Below are 23109 nucleotides of genomic sequence, written 5' to 3'. Positions count from 1 at the left end.
ATTAAAAAGACATCGTTCCATCGTTTGTTTGGGATTTTTTCAAGTTTGCTGCTTGGGATGCTTGAGTCAGTCTTGCCAGTCTGGGACAAAAGATTGCACCCAACAACACAAGAAAATTGAAAAAAAGTTTCAAAGCTATCAAAGATCAAAATGAGTAAAGAATTATACCTAAAGTTAATTCTGCTTACTTTATTAAAAGTATTATGGCTTAAAAATCTTAATCAAATCTAATTCTGGGCAGAATTGTTCTATTTTTCTGTATCCCTAAAAGAAGTAAAGACAGAAATCAGGACTTCTTCACAGTAAGCAGTGGACAAATCAAAGTAAGATTGTCTTGACTACAAAAGTTTAAAATATAAGTAAAGCAGTCGTGGGGAAAGGAAGCAGTCTTATTTTGTGGGGTAGGAATGGAACCAGTTTGAAGTGACTGCAAAGAAAGCTGTTATTATGAGTGAAACAAGAACAGTGGGCTGCAAAGAGATACCAAAATAATTAACATCACCTGCAAATCCGGATTCCCTTGGATAATGAGGACAGGTCATTTGTTCATACTTAGATATGCTTCACCCATGTATATATTTACACATTTATGCACACAAACATGGTTCACCAGAGTATCCACAGCAGCACGTTCTGCATCCTTTTCCTCCCTTACATCCAATCCAGGTGGAAACATAGGAAAAATGCATAACCATTCCTTCCATTTTCTCATCTCAAGAACTCAGGAAAAGCCCCTAACAGAAGTATGAACAGAGTCACAGACAGCTGGCCCACCACAGGAACAGAACACAAAGACAATTCTGAATTTACACCAAATACTTAATTATCCAAAGGCAGGGCTTCTTATTGTAATTCAAAGGCAGCTTAGTCTTTTTTCCAGCTTTGGAAGTAACTTCCAGTTGTGCTTCTAAAACTGAACAGACATAGGCTTGTGTACACTAAGGCCCTTCTCAAACAAAGCTACCAAACTTGTTGAGGTAAGGCAGCAGACAGAAGATTCCCTCTATTCCAATTCTGTATTCAGAAGTACACAGGCATCACATTAATTAAGGAAACATGCAACACCTGGCAGAAAAGAGGGCAAAAGAAGCATGGTCACAGACAGGAACTTACATGTTGGGAGAATAAGGAGCTGACAAGACTTCTCATCCCTGGTTTAATTCCTTTTAATAAATTTTCCCTTCCTGGTTTCCAGACTGCTGAGAAACAGCAGCATTAGTATACTTTTACTTAACACTGATGGCATATACCAAAGGCAATGCAGAGGGTACTTCAAGTTTTTCCTCCCTGTTTTTTCACATTTCAATTGTTTGAAAATGCTGCTAAACAAACAATCTCCTACTAAAATGAATTTTGCTCACACTCCTACCAACCTGAAGAAAGGAATAATGTACAATGCCGTCAAAAACCTGCATTTCTAGTTTAAAGCAACTTCAGGCATACAGCTCCATGCTAAAAAAATAAAATAGTAGACAGAGCCAAAGGCTACCAACAACACGGTATTTGAAAAATCATGATGGTTAAGTCCCAGGTGACTGAAAAAAGGGAAACATTACACCCATTTTTTTGAAAGTGTAGAAAGGAGGACCTCAGGAATTACTGACCCATCAGCCTCCATCAGCCTCACGTCTGTGCCTGGGAAAACCATGGAACAGCTCCTCGTAGAAGCTATGCTAAAGTACATGGAGGATAGGGACTTGAGACAGGCAGCATCCTTCACTGAAGAGAAGTCCTGTCTGATCAACCTGATGGCCTTCTACAGTGGAGTGACTACATCAGTGAACAAGGGAAAAGTTACAAATGTCACTTATCTGGAGTCTTTAAAGCCTTTGACACAGTCCTCCGCAACATCCTTCTCTCTAAATTGGAGAGAGAGTTGATGGGCGGACTGTCAACTGGATAAGAAATTGGTTGGTCACACCCAGAGGGTAGTGGTCAATGGCTCAGAGTCCCAGTGGGCACCAGTGACAAGTGGTATTCCTCAAAGATCCATATTGGGACCAGCGTTATTAAATAGCTGCATTAATGACACAGAAGAAGGGATCGAGTGCACCCTCAGCAAGTTGGCAGATGGCACCAAGCTGTGCAGTGCAGCTGACACACCTGAAGGATGGGATGCCATCCAGAGGGCCCTGGACAAGCTCGAGAAGTGGGCCCATGGGAGTCTCTTGAGGTTTAACAACACCAAATGCAAGGGGCTGCATCTGGGTCAGGGCAACCCCCAGCATCATTCACAGGAATGAACAGATGGAGAGCAGCCCTGCCGAGGCCAGCTTGGGGATGCTGGTGGATGAGAGACTGCACATGAGCTGGCAATGTGCACTTGCAGCCCAGAAAGCCAATCATATCCTGGGAACAGGTTGCCCAGAGCAGTGGAGGATGTCCTACCCATGGAAACAAAATTTCAGGTCAGATTGGATTGGGCTCTGAACAACCTGGTCTAGTTAAAGTTGTTCCTGTTCATGGCAGGGGTGGTAGACAAGATGACCTTTAAAGGTCCATCTCAACCCAAACTATTCTATGATTTTATGACATGGTTAACAATGGCTAAGGTGATGGTGGAACTGTTGTTCAATGACTCCTACAATATAAGAACTGGAGAGTGCTCAACTAAATCAGAAATAATCCAGTTTATCACAGAAAAAACAAATTTTGTTGAAAGAATATACAGTGAACTTTCGGAGCCTGCTGCCTCATGGAGCTGTGGAAACAAGGTGTCAAAAGAGTTAAAAAATGTGAACAGGTGAATTCACAAACAGGCCAATAAATGGAAAAAAAGGCATAGGTGGGATTCTACCTCCCATCCTTATTCATCTGGTGGCAGATGCTGAGGAAATGGAATTGAACCAGTAAGCAGCCAGGCTTACGTCATTACCCTAAGTAACATCTTTGTGTGACTTTCAGAGACAGAATACTGGGTAAGATGCATAATTGTGGAGGGCTGAAGGCACTATTGCTCATATTAAAATTTACATTGTTTTCACATTGTGAGAGTTAAAAACAATGCCTATGCCTGCCACTGAACTGTAAAATGGTAGGGGCTGATTGCCAGACCCCAGCATTACCTCATGGAAATGTGATATTAACAAATCAGCTTCTGGACTGCAATGCCTCCCCAGTTCCCTCAAAGCCCCCCAGAAATTTAGCATTGTCTAAGAGGAGGCAGCTTGATTCCTTACCTACAGCAAAGAATCCTCTAACAGAGACAGAAATCAGGTAGCATCAACTGTTTACACATAGATTTTATTTCTGTATTTACAATGCTTAAAATAAAATATATCAGTATCTATTTTTAATAAATGCAAAAATAGAAAACTTCCATTTTCATCAAAAGTGCAGAAAGATAAATTAGAAAATGACAACTTTAAAACATACAATGTTATTTCTCAATGTTTTTACGATCAAAACAGATTTGTAAAACAAGCACCATAATGTATCTTACAGAAGGCTTTTCATCAAAGCAGCATCACAGGGCAAAACAAGTAGGACATTAGTATGGAAATGTAGTAGCAAATCTTTGAATATTTTAAATGGTATGAACTGTTATAAATTCTTATAAACAGTTATAAAACTGTTCTATTTTTTTGCAATAGCTTTACCCCATAGCCGAATGTTAATTGGGCCATATTTGGCTGTCAGCACAACGAAGACATCTTCAAACATTCCTTCTGCCTTTGGCTTGAACTGGACTGGCACATTGATGAAATGACAGGATCTAAAATGGCAATTATGGGCATAATCATTGTTAATAAACAAGTAAATACTACCAGATAGACAAATTCTTGTCTACTTTTGATTTTCATGAAAATGGTATACTGGATGTGTGCTGGACCATCAAGTTTATTTTTATAGATTTGATTATCTGTTTTTCTTCTGAAGGATTTTGATTATGAAGGTCATTTTTTCCTTCTGATTATACAAAGTAATACAATACTTTATTCCTGCTAGTTTACTTTGATAAGGCTGGTATGCCTCTTGACAATACTGACAGTGCATAAACTTTATTTAGAGCAAAATTACTACATTTCTTCCCTTCAAGCATCAAACAAGTACACTAAAATTTTCAATTCTTTTTTGAAATTCATGCATTTGAAGCTACTAAAGTAATTTTCATTACTTCTAATTGCCTCCACATTAAGAAATATTTTTCTGAATTATTGCAAATCAATATGTCCATCCTCAAACAGCATTTTAGAAATTTTACACCGTTTTAGGTTACATAATTCCTCTTCTATTTGGATTACATAAAAACATACCAAATGTAATGGGTGGCTGTGTTAATTGTCAAAAGCCTAGACTGAATTATTAGAAAATATAAGCTGTACAAGCAAAAGCTGAAAATTTTGATTGGCAGTCTATTGGATTCTGTGGCATCCAATAGAAATATCCAGCACTGAAGCAGGTAGCAGTAACAGGCACATACTGAAATAAGGAATTATGAACAGCATCACTTAGTAGAAAAAGATAGCTTTGTTTGCTTTTACTGTAGCTTCAATTTTCTCTCCTTATATAGTATTGTCCAAAGCCCTCTGGAATGTGCTTCCTTCCCCTACTTTTTCTCACTGTGTTCCTACCTTTTCATACTCCTTTTCTCTATACTAATCCAACTTATTGAAATCAATCTGTGCTTTGACCCTTCTACTCTACCCCTCACCTACATTTGAAATGGTAATACCAGCCTTACATACAATTCTCATTTGCTAGTTTCATCCTTAGTGCTGAAGTAGTCACATCAGCAAATTTTCTTTTTTTAACAACATCCTGGTCAATCAAATAAGAGTACACACATTCAGAATAAAGACGGGGATGGTACCATATTTTTTAAATCAGGTTAATACAAAAATAAAGAAATAATTATACCATAGTGAACTACAATCAACAGTGCACCAAAGGAATACAACCAAATCAGTTTCATGTCTCATCCTCGACTGCCAAGTGTTGTATAACAAATGTGGCAGTGTTTGTCTTTTTAACCATCTATGATATACAGGCTGAAGATGTTTACTCAGATTATTTTTTAAAAAATTCATTTTTTTAAGTGAAGGGCATCAATATGATTATTTAATCAGTAAAATGCATTATGTTAGAAAACATAAATTTTAGTAGGAATAGAGTGTGAAGCTGCATATAACTAGGCCACCTGAGAATGTACAAAAGTAAAAGTAAATTCAGTAGAAAGCCAGAAGAGATGCAGAAGTCTGTATCATCCCCAAAATAATACATGTATGCTCCCTGACATATTATATAACATTTATTCAAAAAGAACAGTATGACCAAAATCAAACTTACACCATATCAAAAACTTAACAGTAAGTTAAGTATTGCTCTTTCAGAAAGATGCCCACATCTGGCTGTCAAGCATTAATTTCCAGAGTATGAACCATGTGACCTCAACAGTACTGAGGCAGAGCAGTTTCTTAGCATATGACAACTACATTAAATTCTGCTTGATCTCTAAATTCAGGTGTCCATTTGGTGGGTGCTAAACACATTACTGTTCTTCCCTAAAAGCCAAATAAGTCAGAAATTACATAGTCTCTTTTGTAGGAGACAGTTGATTTCTCACAATCGAGATAAGGCTCATCACACTTGCTTCCTAGCCCAAAGGAAAAGATGCTATTTTCATTTTCTCAGCTAACAAAACTGGGAAGTTCAGACTCCAGATATAACAGCTCTTTGGGCTACTCCATAACATAAATGTTCTCAGAAATGAAGCAACCTGGAAGATTTTTCTCCAGTACAGTAATCAGAAACTAGTCAAGAAGGATAGTGTCAGGACAAGTAGAATTCTGCTACAATTAACTCTTTTTCTCTTAAAAAAAAACCCTTTTATTTCAAACTTTCCACTACGCCTGCACCTCAGTCTCTGAATAGTGTATGGCCTTTACAGGTTGTTGCACCAGTTTCAAGAGGTATTTCTGAGAAGTCAGGCATGTCTGAAGCCTGCTTCATAGACAAACTAATCCTCTAGTCCTCAAAACACAACACTGGAATAGGTAAGTTGAAAAAGAAGAGTATGGGCAAAAAGTGCTATTTAAACCATAGTAACCAGATGGTTCATCAATGAACAGTGAGCACTGACAGAAGGGTGGCTACTGGAAACAAAAATAATTAGTGAAGGGAACAACCCAACAAAACAGTTTTATCTTTTACTAGTATGCAGAATATAAACTACCCTGTAATCAGATAGCTTCTGAAAGCAATAAAATTGGGACATTTTTGTTTTCAAACATTTTTAAGTAGGCATAGCAACCTGGTAGTACTTCCAGAAACAGAAACTTGCCATTTTTTTTAATGTTTAATTCATATATTTGTATCACTTAAGAGCCATATTATTAAAAGTATTATCTTTGCAGTAAAACAAATTCTACTCTGTCAACAAATAGAACTCTTTTGGGTGTAAGCTGCAGACAGAATTCCACAGCAGTGCTATGTACTGGTACTGGGGATGGCATAACCAACTGAAGAACTGGCAAAGCCACTATACCAAATTCAGAAGGTCAGTCTCTTGATATTGGATACAAACTTTCACTTTCTTTATCCAGATTTAAAACTTGATTATACAGGATTACTTTCAAATTTGGCCCACAAAATTAAGAGCATACAATAGACCATGTTTAAAACATCATACTTTTTTGGTAAAAAACATATAGGTAAATGGTACTTTCCATTCTTATTTAAAGAGACTAATATTCCAAGTTCCTGTGAAGAGTCTTCTCATCCAATTAGTTTTGAGCATTACTTCCAAAGACAGCCAAGTTTAGAAGGAAACAGCTGCCAGTGGCTTTATTGATACCCTCCTTGATGCTATTCTCAAATAAAAGCCATTAAAACCACTTTTAACACTTTTTTAAAAGCATCTATCCAAGTCAAGTAAATCTGTGCTTTATGCTCATAAATGGGAGAGCACTATGTCGACTTCAGAGAAATTATTTTTTAAAAAAATAGGAAAAACTGGTATTTACAGCCAAAGAAAAAACCGCCAAAGTTACTAGGAAAAAAAAGACTGACTTTTAAACTTGTTAAGTCTACTTTGGATAAATGCAGTAGGAGTTCATAATCTCTTGCAGAAAATATACCAAATAGTTTTTTCAGCATTCCTCAACAATATTTTTGAAATATCGAAGTGTCTTCCAGTGAAGTTACTCATTTTTTTGTCAAGGATGACAAAATCAAGTCATCCTGTCCTCTGTATGCTACAGTACAGCCTCAGACAGATCTAGTTGGTTGTCTTTATGTGGATAGATTTTATCCTGGTCACTCCCCCCACAAAAAACCCTTCTGTGCCATCTCATGTGAAATATTCAATAAAAAGATGACAGTTAAATTGAAGCACTAACACATGCCTAGGTGGAGTTATAACACTCGGCACTGAAAAGTGGCCTTAAGAATACCTTGAATACCTCTGGCTAACACCACCACAGCCCTATCTTTGTGATGAATGTGGAGCAGATTAGGAGGCAGAATATCTAACTCCATTTACAATTTGCTCACAATTTCTGCTCTCTATACCCTTAGCTTCCCTGTGTTTAAAATGGGAACCTGTTTAAACACTCAGAATGTATGCTGTATCACTTCTAATGAAATGGTTGCATTTCTGCTTCCTGACAATCCTACTGTTGCAGATGAGCATGTGAGATGCTGTACTTCTTGAAGAGATGACTAATACTACTGTCACATAGTTGTTGTAATGAACTCCACAGATGACTGGGTTTATTTTCAGGACTGTTATCACCAACTTAAAAATTTCTTCTATGCAGGTAAAATGCTGAAATACTTGGTATGACCAGACAATTCCACTAGCTGCTCAAACCTTGTATTTGCAGAGAATCTTTGATGCAGCTCTGCAGGTTTGTCAAATTAGAAGCATGATGAAGGCAATTTGCTTGGTCTGTTGTGCAGAAAGTATAAATGGAAGGAATGACTTGATTGTGCACAGCATGCCAAATGGTTACATGAAGCATTAGGCTTAACATTAAAAGCACTGTTAGAAACAATTTGCAGGGAAGAAATTGGCAGATGCAGAAATAACTGTGTGGGCTCATTCTGCTTCGAACAGAGATTAGAGAGTACAGCTTAGGAAAAAAAAAAAAAAGAAACCCAACCAAAAAAACCTCACAATCCCCCCCCAAACCTTTAACTATAAACAAAAGCAACAAAACACCTCCCAGCCCTTTAGTCAGACATCCAGAATATTTATATCTACATTTTAGCACTCTACATATACAGAAGATATTTATCTCACTGCATTACTTGGTTAATTTTTTTGTTAGGAGAGAATGTTAGCATATGCATTACTCACCTTAGAGAGTATTTCAAGTGCTTGATGTAGAAAGGCTCCCTGGGACTTACAAATTTCAGCTGTAATTTAATACAAAATGCTCAAAAGTGCACTATATTTAAGCCCATCATATTCAATTTATGACATGTTTAAGATAAATCAGGTCACTTACAAATACAGCTTTACACAGACCCAAGGTTTAAAAATAAAGAATGCCCACATTTGTGAACAACAAACCTATGCAAATTTTGATCTACTATATTTTCATATTAATATATTACAAATACACACAGTTATTCAGTCAGACAAAAGAGAAAAATTACGCATCAAAATTCTTCCAATATAGACTTTTGGAACTAGCAAACTAAGACTTGTACTATTGTAATTTTTGTCAATAGTAAAAGAGAAAAAAAACAGTGCAGGTGAACAATTGAAAGGACTTACAAGTATCTATTTAAGATAAAGTCAGTCAAACTTACCATGTGTGTTGTAAAGGAGTTATTCCTCAAGTTGACCTTTAATGTGCATGTTTCCCCAACTCTGGTTAGAGGAAAAACGTAGAAGTCTTCTGGTGCATATACCCCTTGAATGACCTCTTTTTGTCTGATTTGAAAAAGGGATTTAAGATATTAACATTTCTGACCTATATGATCTGTGTATATTGATTGCATACTTGAAGTAACAGGTGTATTTTATGAGAATAAATCAGAAAAAATTGAAAGATCCAGAAAACATCAACTTTGAATATACAAAAAGTATACACAAAATTCTACTGCCAATACCAGTTCATTTACCACAGCATATCATGGTTAGACAACTTAGAAACTCAACTGAAAAGAAAAAGCATGGAAGACTGAAGAATACAAAGCCACTAAGAGGTACTGGCAAGTCTGTTTTTACAGCTGCTTACTCTTTAACATAGAATCATAGGAGCATTCAGCTCAGAAGATACTCGGATGGTCTCTAGTCCAACCTCTGGCTCCAGTCAGGGTCACATGTGAGGTCAGAGCAAGCTGCCCAGTTAGATCCCAAAAACCTTTGAGACTGGACTGCACAGACTCTCTGTGAAGCCTGTTCCACCACACAGATGTCCCAATAGTAAAAAAAAGCTTTGGTTGTGGGGTTGTGTTTTACCCAGCTGCAGACACACTCCTTTCAAGTTCTGTCCATACATACCTTATTCTTTTTGGTTGTCCTTCAGAGTCAACTTTCATTTCTGGTGTAACTGGAACCTCAGTTTTTGTAAGGCCACATGCAGAAGCTTTCACAATTGGTGTCTCATTTTCTGTTTTAGCACTCTATTGGCAAAACCAGAGAAGACTGTAAACTTTGCATTCAAAAGTACTTAAGTATTCAGGTACGTAAGTCATTCCCCTTACCCAATCCAAGACTTCTTATTTAAAGAATAATCTTTCAGGAGTATGAGAGTCTGGATCATTTAGATGGAAGCAATTATTTAGGAGGAATACATCAACAGGCTTCTGTGCTTTACGAATACTTAGTTATTACAAGACAGTTCACAACAAACTAGCAGCGCAGGTGGAATCTCAAAAAGGCTGCAAGCAACCAAGATTTTACTAAAAGCCAAAAAACCCCTCACTTCCTCTGCAGATATTATGCCCATATGCCTCAAGAACAACCAAGTTGGCTAAACAAGTGCTCAGAAAGAAGGAAGACATAAATCAGCATTATAATCTGAATTCTCAAAACAGCAAAAAGCTTTGTAATAAGTTTGTATTATGAACAATACATCCTTCTCAAAGAAAGGTCTCTCCAGAGAGACAGAGTCAGATAATGCACTGTACGGTATTTTCCGCATTCAGAAATTAGGCCAAAATATTTACCATCACCAAGACCCCCATTTAGGGTATTCTAACACAAGGAGACCAGATCACCCGATGAGAATAATTTGACAAATAACCAATTGCAAATTCTGCGTTGCTTAATGAATCTTGCCAGATACTCTTTGGAGTCCCCTTGGGTCACAACATCTTAAACAAAGTTAAAGAACCAAAAGAACCTCCTACACTTATGGTTGTACAACATTATGTCAATTTTTGAAATGGTGCTGACGTTTTAGACAAGCAGTTGATTCCCTGACGCAGGGAAGACGAAAAAAATAGATTCATCTTCAATAGAGCTGCTATGACAAACTTGTCTTTTAGACATTCATTTCTTCTATTGAAAGAGCTGCTAATCAGTCTGTCAGAAATAGCAGCAGCCATAAAAAAAAAAAAATCTTCATTTTAAAGAATATATTTTTCAGTTGCAAATAACCCATGAACCCCAGTAGAACCGAATACATAAAGACAAGAAGGGATTTGCAAATGTGTCTTGTTTCAAGAGCTTTTATTTTTCCACATAGTGAAAAACAATGGGTGCCATGCCTCTGTTATCATTCAAATTCTAATTTATCAAAAGGCAAGTTGACTGCATGAGAATAAGGTACATTATGGAAAATGATCAGAAGTTACCCCAGTCTTTATAAGGGCATCTTGAAATACTGCATGCTTTACCACAGCCTGTACTGACTTCTGCTGTTTCAAATGAGAGCAGTACATTAACACTCCAAATGGTTACAGTTGAATGCTGCTGTTCCAGACACCTCAGGAACACAGAAATTTGTATAGCTTGAAAATTGGAATTATTTTGCTCACAGAGTTTAAAAACGTTTTCCCTCCTCTCACTTCTGGGATACACAAAGATGATGAAGCTTTGTGCTGCTGATAATAATCAGATCAGACCTCTAAGTTAGCAGTAAGTCTTTTGTGTTAAGAATGAAAGAATTCATCTCAGTTTGCTGAAAAATGATCCATAAACTGTCTAACTGCATACCTTTTTAAAGTACGTAAACCATGTAAATTAAAAAGTGGCATGCATTTAACATTTGTAGTATCTTAAAAAAATAGCAGGGGTTCTTTACAAAGTCCTCAACTTTCTACATGCTAAAGGAGCAGTCAGGACTTTGGTGCTGTCCCAACCTTGTGGCAGGTGCTTGCTAGTTCACCCAGAAGGGACCAATAGTTAGACCCAAATACCAGTCCAAGACTCCTGCACACAATACTCATTCTTAACTCAATGATCTTAGAACAGCCCCCAGCAGCAGGAACAAATGTTCCTCAGGTAAAGAAAAAACTTAGTTTGAATGACCAGCACTGAGAGGCTGGGGCTGCAAAACATGTCAAACCCCTCTTTTCTGGGACTGGGTTTGGAGACATGCTGATCTGAACTCCTGACTATAGTTTCCAGTGGTGAGGACTGCAAACACATGCAGAGCATAATCAAAATTACAGTTAATTAATTTGTTAGGAAAAAAATTAAAGTGCTATGTGCCATTGATTTTCCTAACTTAATGTTGTTCTTGCAGTTCTTTCCTGAGCTCTTCCAAATTTTTCATTTCTTCTGAAGTGGTGCTATAAATAAATACCACTCAGTCACTCTGAATGACAGTCACTCTTCCCACTTCATTCCATCAAAAGTCACATTAACCACAGCTGTAAGCCCCTACCTCAGAAAGACTATCAGACTCCAAGTCCTTTTCAAAGTTTTAGTAACACTGCCTAAACTCTTGATCCCTAGAACATAACACTTGTCTTTTCCACTAAAAGCTGCAAGTCTCTAAGTAAATGTTCTGTGTTGATCCCTCTTCTGAACAGATGCATGGTTCCCTACCTAGTTGATAAATACAGTATTTCCTTTTCAAATCTTTCTGAAAATGATCGTGACATGCATTTCAAGTATTTTCTAAGAACTTTTTTCCCATGTGCAGAGATGCTATAAAGATCTAATTGTTAACAGCTTTGAAAAAAATCAAGAACAAATCTGACACAGTAGTTCAAAAACATTAATATCAAGTTATGCCGCTCAAAGATTTACACAACTCTGACAACTAGTCACGTTTTAAGAAGAGAATTCTTTAAAACTCTACAGTTCTGTTAATCTTCTCCCCATTTCAAGTAGCTTTAAACAGACAAATGATTTAGATATTCTCCTCACTTTCCGGAAAATTATGACCAAAGAATTTGATGAAAGCTGAATAAAAAACCCTCTAAAACCAAACATTATACAGGACTCTCATGCCAAAACTCGGAAGTTATTTAACATAAACTTTTTTACAAGTACTCTTTCAACACAATTAATTTGGAAAGAACAAGGAACCTGCAAAAAAAATGTAAGGTACCTCAGCAAGAAGGATAAGGTTCCTACTCCTACTACTGCTTGGTTCTCTACAGAAAGATCCCAAATCTTAGTGTGGACTTCTTAGAAAAATCAAGTCAAACCTTCTGAAGAGGACAACAAAGCATATATAGCAATCATGCCATACTGAATGTACAAAGCTCTTCACATTCAGCTTATTTAACTGATCATTAGAATGAATTCTTCCTTACGGTAATAAATCCTCTGTCCTATGTAAATTCCTCTTGTATGGACGGTGAGGTAGGGATAAAAAGCAAGGTAAGGATTGAGAGCACAGAAAACCAGTTTTAACTCCCAACCCATTTCTTCCAAGCCTTACCATAAAGTTTGAGCTGAGGAACAACAGGGAAGCAAAGAAGAACTCAAACCCAATTGCTCCCATGTATAACTTTCACAATTATCCCCACCCACATTGCCACTCTGATAAAATACTGAAGCAGCTTTTATTACAGACACAAATATCCATCTCTAAGATGGATATTTGAAAATTCCAAAACTGCACTGAGTTATGTACTATAGCAAAGGTCAGTTACTTCACTATTTATTTACAAAAATAAAACCAACATATAAAAACCAAATAAAACTGATAAAAACATCTTTACCTACAGAAATAATTCCCCTAGAATGTGTGTCTCTACTTTCTCTGAGCAAACTAAAGTTTTATATCAAAAATGGCGAAAGATAATGCATTATCACATAAAGAAGAGGAAGATGGTATTTTTGTAACATAACAAAAAAAATACAATTTAGTCCAGCAAAAATACTAGCAGGGTTGAGGTTTTTTCCCATAATATACCAGTGTATATAAGAAAGAGTACTGTATAGTAAAATCAAGATGTTATCAAAAATTTGTGCTCAAGACAGTGTTTATAGCTTTTATATACTCACTTTTCCAGAAAGCTGAAATTTTAATTTGTGTTTCCTACTCGGATTTTCAACTGGGTAATACTCAAGGTCCCAGAACTGGGAGTAGTCTCCTTTATCTCTAGGTAAAAAGATTACAGCAACCTACAAAAAAAAAGAGAAAAATTTTGCAGAACATCACCAATCTTCACATCTTCACAATTTTACCTGTACAAAGTTATGGTTCAGCCACCACAAAATTTACACACTACAGAACACACATGGAACACACAGGTGATCTTGAAGAAAACTATACAAATATCCCTCCGTTGCTCACAACTGGAAAATATTGGATGAAATATGTCATGCAAGCAATTTTGAACAAAATTTGAGTTCAGATAATCTGCTTTAAGCGAAGTCAGCAAGTGTTGGCACAATTACTTCTGTTAGTAAAATGGAGAGAAAGGGGACCAGAAAGGGAAATATGTGCACCTGAAAAAACCATCCTTCATCTGGCAACTAAGCTGTGAACAACTCAGCTCCTCCAGCTCCAAATCTGTAAGCACACTATGCTAAAATTACTAGAAGGCCTGAAATTTAAACCAATGTGTAAGCTATGAATTTGATCATCCTTAAAGGTCAGCTATGTAACAAAGGCTTGTCTCCATATAGTGCTGTACCAGGTAATTCAAGAAGAGATTTGCATTGTCTTCAGAATTGAGGTTGAGGGAAGAAGAGAAAGAGAGCAGCAGATTCGAGTAGACCACTACAGTTATATCTAAGTAGCCAAACATCATATCCACTGCAAAAAACCAGCCAATCACTGTACCTTATCAGCTGCAGCCCACAGCCTGGCATGCCAGTGATGTAAATCTTATTCAAATAGGCCTGAACTAGGATTGCTAAGGCAAATACAATTGTTTAAATTCAAATAACAGCTTGCAATATTATGAAATTACCAGAAACTGGACAGGAATACTTTTTGTTATTCTTCTAAATAGATGACAAATTGCATCTTTATAGAAATAGTGTCATAATAATCCATAACAATTAAAAGATAGGTGTTCACAAAGATGAAAAGATAAAACTCAAGTAGCATTGTGAGAGAACATGAGGGAGGAAAGACCCTTACAAACCCATCCAGTCTGTCCTTGGATGTGCTTTATAATTGTGGTTATGAAACCCTCTACTGGCCAGGAGATAAAATTGTAAGTCAATGAAACCAAGTTTAGGAACAGACAAGAGTTCTTGAACAAGTATGTCAGGAATGCTTCAAGGAAGGGAATCAGGTTCTCACACTAGGTTTGTAAGAAGCCAGTATTATTTTCCATTTTCTTCTGAAATTTTACAAAACATTTAGAATAGTTTTCTATTCTAAAATATTTTGTCCTTAAAAACCCCCAAAGCATAACACAAACACGCCACCACTTTGAAATCAAACTACTTTGATTGCATGACTTCTTAGAAGCAACTCAGCTGAATTAAGCTGATACAGACTACCTGATACACTCCAAGACCCAATACTGAAAGGCCAACATTTTATCATCATCAGATGAAATTTATTTCTCATTTAAGATCTTACTTTACAATTGAGATATACTAATATGCCTGAAATATTTATAAATGTTTACCTTCTCTTGTCCATGAGCTTCAAGAGTACCAGAAACATGGGAAAATCTGAAAACGGAGTAAGTAACCCTATAAACACAGCCACTTCCATCCACATCCTGCAAATACATTTATGAGTCAGATTCAGAAGGGAAAGGAAAAAAAAAACCTGAAACCACACAATACACCCACACATACACCACCCTTGCAGAGGACTGAGGAAAATACACCCAATTGAGCTGCTTTTAAGTGAAGAATTGATATTGACTCCCTAAAAGCAAATTAATAAAGACTGAAACTACTAAATCCAGTCACCACAACTACCGACTTCCAGTTCAGAGGTGGTGCACTGGCAGGAACATGACATAATCCATCCCATGGGGTACTGGTAAGAGTGCTACATAACCATTTTTCATCATTTCACAACAATGGACCATAATAATTCTAGGACAAAATCAAAACTATCATCACAGCATTTCAGACTATCAAAAAAATAGGGGAGCATTTACAAATAGCAACAGCTAGGCACAGAAACAGCACTGTAATTAAAATATCCTTGACCTAACTCAAATTTCTACAGATACCACGTACAGTGCAATTTCAGCAGCACAAGTCCGAAACAAGGCAAGCCTGGCATTATGGAGCCAAAAAGAGACACCGATCTTTCATTTATGCTTGATTACTTAATGCAATCTGGATGATGATACTGTATGAGCACAAGCAAACTCAGTAAAGCAGTAAGTGAACCAGAAACTGTCCCACAGAGCACTGATTCATTCACAGTCAGGGAGCACATTAGAGATGAAAAAAAGGAGCAAAACATTTCTCTGATATGGATAGTGAAAAAAAAACTTTGTAACTGAGGTCATGCTCAAATATATACTCCTTCTTGAGAGGCAGCAGGGGGAGAGAGCACAGCAGAAAGAGAGAAGCTAAAATAAACCCAGGGATTTGCATAAAACTCCCCATGCAAGCATTCACTCACTTTAACATAGGGTGGTGCAAAAGATGACAAACTCCACTTTAGATTTTCATTCCCTTTGTTCTCCATTTCCAGGTAACTCTCTAAAAGAGAAATAACAGACTAGTATATACTAAATGTCTTTGTTCAAGTATCTCTGGTGTAAAGAGTTAAGCAGAAACTGTTTCTAGATGAACAGAAGTTTAATGGAAACAGTTTTCATTATAACAAATCTCAAGAGTAGACTCAAACAAAGCACAGTCATAAACTTTATAGAAGCTTATACACAAGAAATTTAGACCTCACCAAAAAAACCCCAAAAGATATCCAACTCCTTCCATTATTTGATCACTGAGAGTATTCCAGTCTGGGACCAAATAAAGTTGTATCAAAAAATCTGTTTTGTTACTCAGCATACATATAAATACATGTCTCTTGGCAAGAATTAATAGGACAAGATCATCTCAGTCTAGAATAGCACTTTAAAAAGTTTACCTGCATATAAACATTATATATGACATTTATAAACACTGGAGTAGTATATTACAATCCTCTTTCATAATTTTAGCAACAAAAGCCCAGATATAATTGATAAAATTAAGCCTTGAAAGTCCTCAAGTCTGATAGAGAAAAAAATTGATGTCAATGAATCATTAAAAAAACCCTCACTACCTAAATATAAGTACTACCAAAAAAAAAGCGGTATCTAGGTACCAGAATGAGAGTTCCATAGAGTTACTTTGAGAATTTTAAGCATTAAATTAAAAGTACAGACCAAGCATTTCAGACTCCACTACCAACACTGTCCTCCTCAATCACTATGTACCAAGACAAGGACAGCCAGCCTCATAGCTGATACTCCTACTGTCTTAAGGAAGACTATTTATTTCCCTGCTAAACACAGATTTATCTCATATCCTATGGGCATAAGCACAGATGAGAATGGATCTACTGCAAAGGTGCACTGAGCCAAAAGAGTTTCAACTAGACACAGTAACCTTGTAACTCTCTTTTCCCAGGCACAGTGTAGTTGCATTCATCAAAGTGGCTTAAAAACCCAGCAACTGATTTGCCTGGATGCAAACCTGTCCGTGGAAAAAAAGGTATACTGTATCAGGAGAACTCAAAGGAAAAAAAAAGAGGAAAAGAATAGCCTTTCAAACCAAAGGCAGAAGTGGGGAACTGGTCATTCACACTTACCAGACTAAGAGAACAAAACCAAAGTCAAGGCACTGAAGTTCCCAAACATGCCATACAGTAAACAGCCTCTGAACACAAGATACTACAGATTCTATATTTAATAAATAAGCCCTCTTACCTGAGCTTTGACCAAGTCTTGTTTTAGGAAAAACAATGTTACTGTTCTTTATCTCCATTTTTGTTAGAGGGAACCTGGGGAGAGACTTTGCCACATCAACAGTAGGATTTTCAGACTGTGGAGGAATTACATCACATCTTCTGCATGGAAAATCTGCTCCAGATACACTCTGTGCGACAGCCTCTTGAATAAGCACTTTAATAAACTTTCACAAGATTTGGAGAAAAGCAAAGTTTTAAACAGTGAATATTGATATATTAATAAGTCAAACTATTTAGCTCTATTTCTTTGAGCTGCAAGAGCTTATGTTCAGCTTTACAACAGAGGAAAGCTCTCATATATTAAATCCCCAGGTCTACTCCAACCTCAAAAGTTTGAAGATTCTAGGACAAGTTTAATTTAGGAGAAAAGGAATATTCACTGAAAATTTGCTATATAGGTATTTGAATTTAACAGGAATAGTAATTTCAATTAGTTTAACTGACAATTCCTACAACATTCTCTGTTGCAGATACTGGAAACAGAACTGCCTCATTCAGAAGGAGCTTTGCGTTCACTTTTGCTACATAATTAGAAATTTCAAAAGTTTCAGTTAATGGCTAATAAAATCTTAGCATACTTTTTGCTGATTTGGAGAGGTAGCAAATAAATGACAAAAGCATTATAAACTACCAGATTTCCTATCATTTGATGGGTTTTGCTACATTCTCTACACTTGTCCTAGTAGATTTCTTAAATCCTTTTCTCATATTGTAGAATATAACATGGTTAACTATGTGCACAGTTATCACTTCCTTCTCAACAACTTCCCTGTTTGTTTGGGTTTTTTGAAGGCAGTTTCCAATTCTGTATCATACCTCACACTTCCCTCCATGCAAAAGGAAAGGAGATACAGTTTTATCCTTTCAGTGTCTATTTCTCTCTCCATGCATTGTTACAAATAACCCAAAACACACACTGTCTGTAAAAATTTTTTTAGAAGTCTCTTTGGGAGAGATTACCAAGGAGCCCTTTGCTCTTACACTGACAAGAGAAAAACTGTTGGCTTCATAAATTTTATTTCTGTGCTTCACCTTAATCAGGGAAAAATCTTGGATTAAAATCCATGAGGAGCCAAAACCTGTTCTAGACATTCTTTGTCACAGACCTGTCATCCAGAAGGTCAAGTTTACCTTAAGGGAGCACAAAAAGAGCTATGATGACTTGTCCAACAACCTCTTCTGACTTCTTTTATTTTAAAATATGATGCAGATATGATACAGACTACTTTTGTGCGTGCACACCTACATATATGTACGTAGCATTTCAGAAAATTATGCATAAGGCAGTGGTGAGTGCAATTTTGTTGGCAATTCAGTTAAAGTGTTCACATTGTAGTATTTCTTCAGAGATGAATGAACTAAAAATCTCACTTTACAAAATGGCATCTCAACTACTTTTTTTAAGAGAACTTTAAAAATTAAGAAGAATAATGGAAGTTGACAGAGCTGCTGACTCAAATCTAAAAGGTTTTGGCAACTTCATTAGAACTGACAAAGTAAAATAAAAAGTTGCAATCTCCAATCTCAAGTAAACCACGTACCTTTAGCCCGTTATCACAACGGATATAGATCAGGCCACTCCAAGGAATTAATGTAGGTCTTGTGGCAAGTGCTGGATTAGGACTCACCAAAATTAGGGTACTGCCCCTAATAAAAAAAAAAACCAAAATCAACTAGAACGATTCTCATATTAGAATAAATATCTACCACAATTGTCACTAGCCCCCCCCAAAAAAGGATGCACTTTTAAGATAGCAGGTAAGTGAAGATGCTCTACAGATCATTAAATTTAAGGTATCAGATATTCAATATGTTAAGCTTTAATAGCCATGATCCCAGGGCCTTCTTTCACCATCACTGAGAAATCAGACCACCTCTTTTCGTAGCCTAACTCAGTTCAAGAATTCTGTGGGCTCCAGCCATCACAGTGCAGAGGCTGGCTCCTGTCCTGACAGGATGACTGCCCTTGGCACTGCAGGGAGATGGTCATGAAAAATAGAAAACTGGGCAAGTGTAGCTTGCTGCGCTTAAGTTAGCTGTTCCCACAGGTCTGCTTCCTACTTGCAGACCTCTGTTCTTGATCCAAACTATTTACCTGGACCCAAAATGTGAGGATTCTGCCCACTCTTTTCCAGTGAACACATTTTAAAATTCTACACTGCAAGAAAATTCCTTGCAGAAGGCCTTCAATACTCTCTTTTTAAGAAATCATCCAGACAATCCTGAATTTAGGGTATGAGACACTCAGTATGTCTTTACTTTCACAGCTACTGGAAAGTCATTCATAGTTACTGCTTTTTGAGACTATTTTTCCTAACCCTTCCATGAAACTCTATTTTGTACTCACTAGTGATGAAAGTTTCCCAGCAATTTACATCTACATGAATATGAAATTAAGTGTTTAAATGCTATCGACAACGCAGGACCGAAGAGAAAGTGCATTTCGGCAAACATCCTCAAGGTTAAAGCAACTACTGAAATACAATTCTGAAAGCAAAACCCATTTTTTGGTGGGAGACTTTTTTTTGGGTAAGATGAAAATAACTTAATAACAGGGTCTTAGAGCTATTCTGAACTGAACCTTAAAAAACCCCCAGAAATTTAGAAGGGAGAGGTGGGCACCTCTTCCAAGCATAAATTGTAAAAGTCTTTGCTGCCATGGGTGAAAAGTCTCATATATATACAGTGATATTATGACTGCTGTTCCAAAAAAATGCCAATTAAGGCACAGGCAAGCTGACACTGGCTTGTCATTATTTTCATACCTACAGGTACTGAGAAGACAAAGGTTGAATGGCAAAACCCAGTTTTCTCAAAATTAAAAAAAAAAAAACCACAATCAAGTTGTGAGGAATATCAGCACATTTGCTAAAGAAAAAACTAAGTCCCCAGAAGAAAAGCCTTCTATAGGAACTGTTATTTTGGGGGTTGTTTGTTGGTTATGGGAAGGGAGGAACTGTTCTTTGTTTTTAAATACACAGCTAAATTTTAAACAAAACACTACTGCAAAAGGAGATTTTTAAAGTTTCAGCTTCACTGGCCATCCAGCTCCTTGAAAAATATGCAATAATAATAGTATTTCCAGGCACAGAAAATTCCTGGCATCCAGATAATTATGTAGGTGACAGAAGAACATTCCCATTATACAGAACAGATAAGGTCCTAAAAAAAGCTAGATTTGCATGTTAGTTGACAAAAAGTCTACACCCTGGAAGTAGAACTAAAATAGTTTCAGGGTACAGTCTAAGCAAACTAAAGTAAATTCCTAAAAACCAGCTAAAATTCATAAAATAGTTACACACTTAAACTAACTAAACTCCACCAAGACCTCACCACACTTCCTCACATAAAGGAACTTATGGAAAGAAACTTACTCTGGTTCAACAGCTCCATGTTGTGGGGTTACAGTAAGGCAGTGAGCTGGCCATGAAAGTTCAAAGGTCAACATTCTATTGGAATTGTTGACAATTTGTACATGTCTAGTGTCTGCTGTTCCACCTGTAACACAAAAAAAAAAGCTAACATGTAAAAAAATTCACAAAAATGCCCAAGATACAGAGATGCACCAATGAAAAAGTATTTTCTGCCCTAATTTCACCCTCACAATACTTTAAAATCTTCATAGGTATGCAGTGTATACTGTATGTATACACACAGCACATCACCTCTGACAATTTATCCAAGAACTGTGTTCAAATCAAGTCTGCATGAAGATTACTGGCCAAGCCACACTTACAAACATATTATGCAGTACACTTATCTTAATACTAAAGTGGCTATTTCATTAACTTCAAAAAATACTTACCAATAGAAGGAGATGTCAAAGTCAAATACTCAGGTGTAACAGCCCAAGTCTGCTGAGCATCTGATTTATTCTGAACCAGAACATTAGTTTTTGCAGATAATGAAGGACCCTGAGGTCCTTTAACAGGAAGAACATCCAAAGTTGTAGTGGTATGTCTGACAAAGTTCTCAAACCTGAAAAAAAGACTGCATTAAGCAAAAGCAGTAGAAAAAAATCCCATGAGTAATTATAATAGCCTACTTTTAGTATTTATCAAAATTTTATTATTAAAGTACAGTGCTTTTTACATGGGCCCTCAATTTAATTCAGTTCTCCATTAAGTAAAAAACAATTCAGCAGCTGTATCAGGACACAGCTTTTTCACAGAATGTTTGGAAGTGGGAGGTACCATTTAGAATGGAAGGAACTAAAATAAACAATTATCTTCAGAAGACAATAATATAAAATAACTTGAATAAAACCTATACAGAGAAAACAAGTACTGCAGAGAGAAATAAGGCAACGTACGTCGTTTCACAGCGACCTCTGGAGATCACCCAGTCCAACACCCCCAAGGAGGGTCAGCTACAGCAGGTTATTAAGGACATTGACCAGCCAGGTTTTTAATTTCTTCATGGATGAAAACTTCACAGCCACTCTGGGCAACCTGTTCCAGTGTCTAACTAACCTCACCAGAAAAAACCATAATTACATACATATAATTACTAATCACAGTTACAGTACCTGTCCAATTCCAAACGGTGTCCAGGAGACTGCTGAAAGCCATCCTGATCACAAGTGGAATATCCAACCACAGAAAGGATAACCCTTTGCATATTTGCATAGAAAAGATGAATATCATTTGTCCCTCGTAGAACATCACACACTAAACATGAGAGTAATAGAGAATTCTAGTAAGAAAAATTCTATAATACTCAGAAATTACACAGAGATTTAGGACATAGACCTAGTCAATAATCCATCAGCTAAGAAATCCTAGATCATTCCAAAACTACTTCCTACAAGTTTAGTTATCAGGCATAGCTCAACACTAACATCAAATATAATATATAAATCTAAATACACACCAATTCTAAACTTTTTATTATAAGATATATTAAATATTATATATTAAAAAATAAATATAAAGATATTATAATAGATTTTCCACCTTTATACAAATGCTATATACTAATTTGATTCTATGCCAAATTAGAGTTAGGTCTTACTTTTTTCCTCTAACACTGGCTTAACAACTTCAAAGGATACTCCAGAACCCAAGTATCTAATGTTCACTAGGATTTCACTCTAACTAAAATGAATGATAAAAAAAATCTTTACTTCTCCAAGTAAAGAAAACATACAATTCATAGGGAAAGAATCAGACCACATTTATTCAGGTGTAGTAGCCTTAGAACAGTGAGTAATTCCATATGTGAATATAACTATTTCAAGAATAGGATTTGACAGTAAATTTGTTCATTACACTATGGGATTGAACAGTGGGGGGGAGGGGGGGGGGAGGTGCTTTAAGGACCCCTTTAAAATATATTGTATTCTTATTAATGAATTCCTTACTAACAAGCAGAAGAAAAAGTTATTAAATTTAGGAAGGAAAATAAATTTATATTTTGGTGTCATCCAAGTTGTCTGCCTCTCACTTTTCAAATATATCTGTGTACAACAAACTGAATCTTTCTCAATAGGTAATAAGGCAAATACTTTCCAAATAAACTCAGCATTTTTAATGCTATAATATTTACAGATTGGGGTTTCATGTTGCTAGGAGAAAAAAAACAGAAAATCATTTAAATAAATACGTACTGAATGAAAAAAGGCAAATTCTGTTGTGATGGGTTGACCCTAGTTGGATGCCAGGTGCCCACCAAAGCCATTCTATGACACCCTTCCTCAGCAGGACTGAGGAAAGAAAATACAACAAAGCTTTGCCCAATACAACCGTCCAAATTCAGAATTTTTCTTCTACATTTATAAAAAAAATAGTGAAAAAGTAACTAGGATTCCAGCCAAAAGCACATTTGCCCCACAAAAATAAGTATTAGATTTTTCTTTTAA

At 36.5% G+C, this 23109-nt stretch overlaps 1 protein-coding gene across 1 annotated transcript in view; it reads right to left on the bottom strand.

The window, feature by feature from the left end:
* Positions 1-3212: 3212 nt before the first annotated feature.
* Positions 3213-23109, bottom strand: part of LOC121665252 (centrosomal protein of 192 kDa-like) — a 71636-nt gene continuing 51739 nt past the window's right edge. Inside the window, exons 44-55 of the mRNA XM_042029252.1 lie at positions 21778-21919; positions 21055-21227; positions 20624-20747; positions 18791-18896; positions 17209-17413; positions 15915-15994; positions 14953-15048; positions 13367-13486; positions 9458-9579; positions 8761-8884; positions 8303-8361; positions 3213-3715 (exon numbers count right to left, since the gene is read on the bottom strand). Of these exons, the coding sequence (XP_041885186.1) occupies positions 3577-3715; positions 8303-8361; positions 8761-8884; positions 9458-9579; positions 13367-13486; positions 14953-15048; positions 15915-15994; positions 17209-17413; positions 18791-18896; positions 20624-20747; positions 21055-21227; positions 21778-21919 (1490 nt within the window). The 3' untranslated portion in view covers positions 3213-3576. The remainder of the gene's footprint in view (positions 3716-8302; positions 8362-8760; positions 8885-9457; positions 9580-13366; positions 13487-14952; positions 15049-15914; positions 15995-17208; positions 17414-18790; positions 18897-20623; positions 20748-21054; positions 21228-21777; positions 21920-23109) is intronic.

Source organism: Corvus kubaryi, unplaced genomic scaffold (assembly GCF_017639235.1).
Source record: "Corvus kubaryi isolate FWS band 111438036 unplaced genomic scaffold, C.kubaryi_AGA036_p1.0 132, whole genome shotgun sequence".
Classification (NCBI taxonomy): domain Eukaryota; kingdom Metazoa; phylum Chordata; class Aves; order Passeriformes; family Corvidae; genus Corvus; species Corvus kubaryi.
The sequence above is the reverse complement of the archived record's forward strand: the minus strand, read 5'-3'. Positions and strand labels throughout refer to the sequence as shown.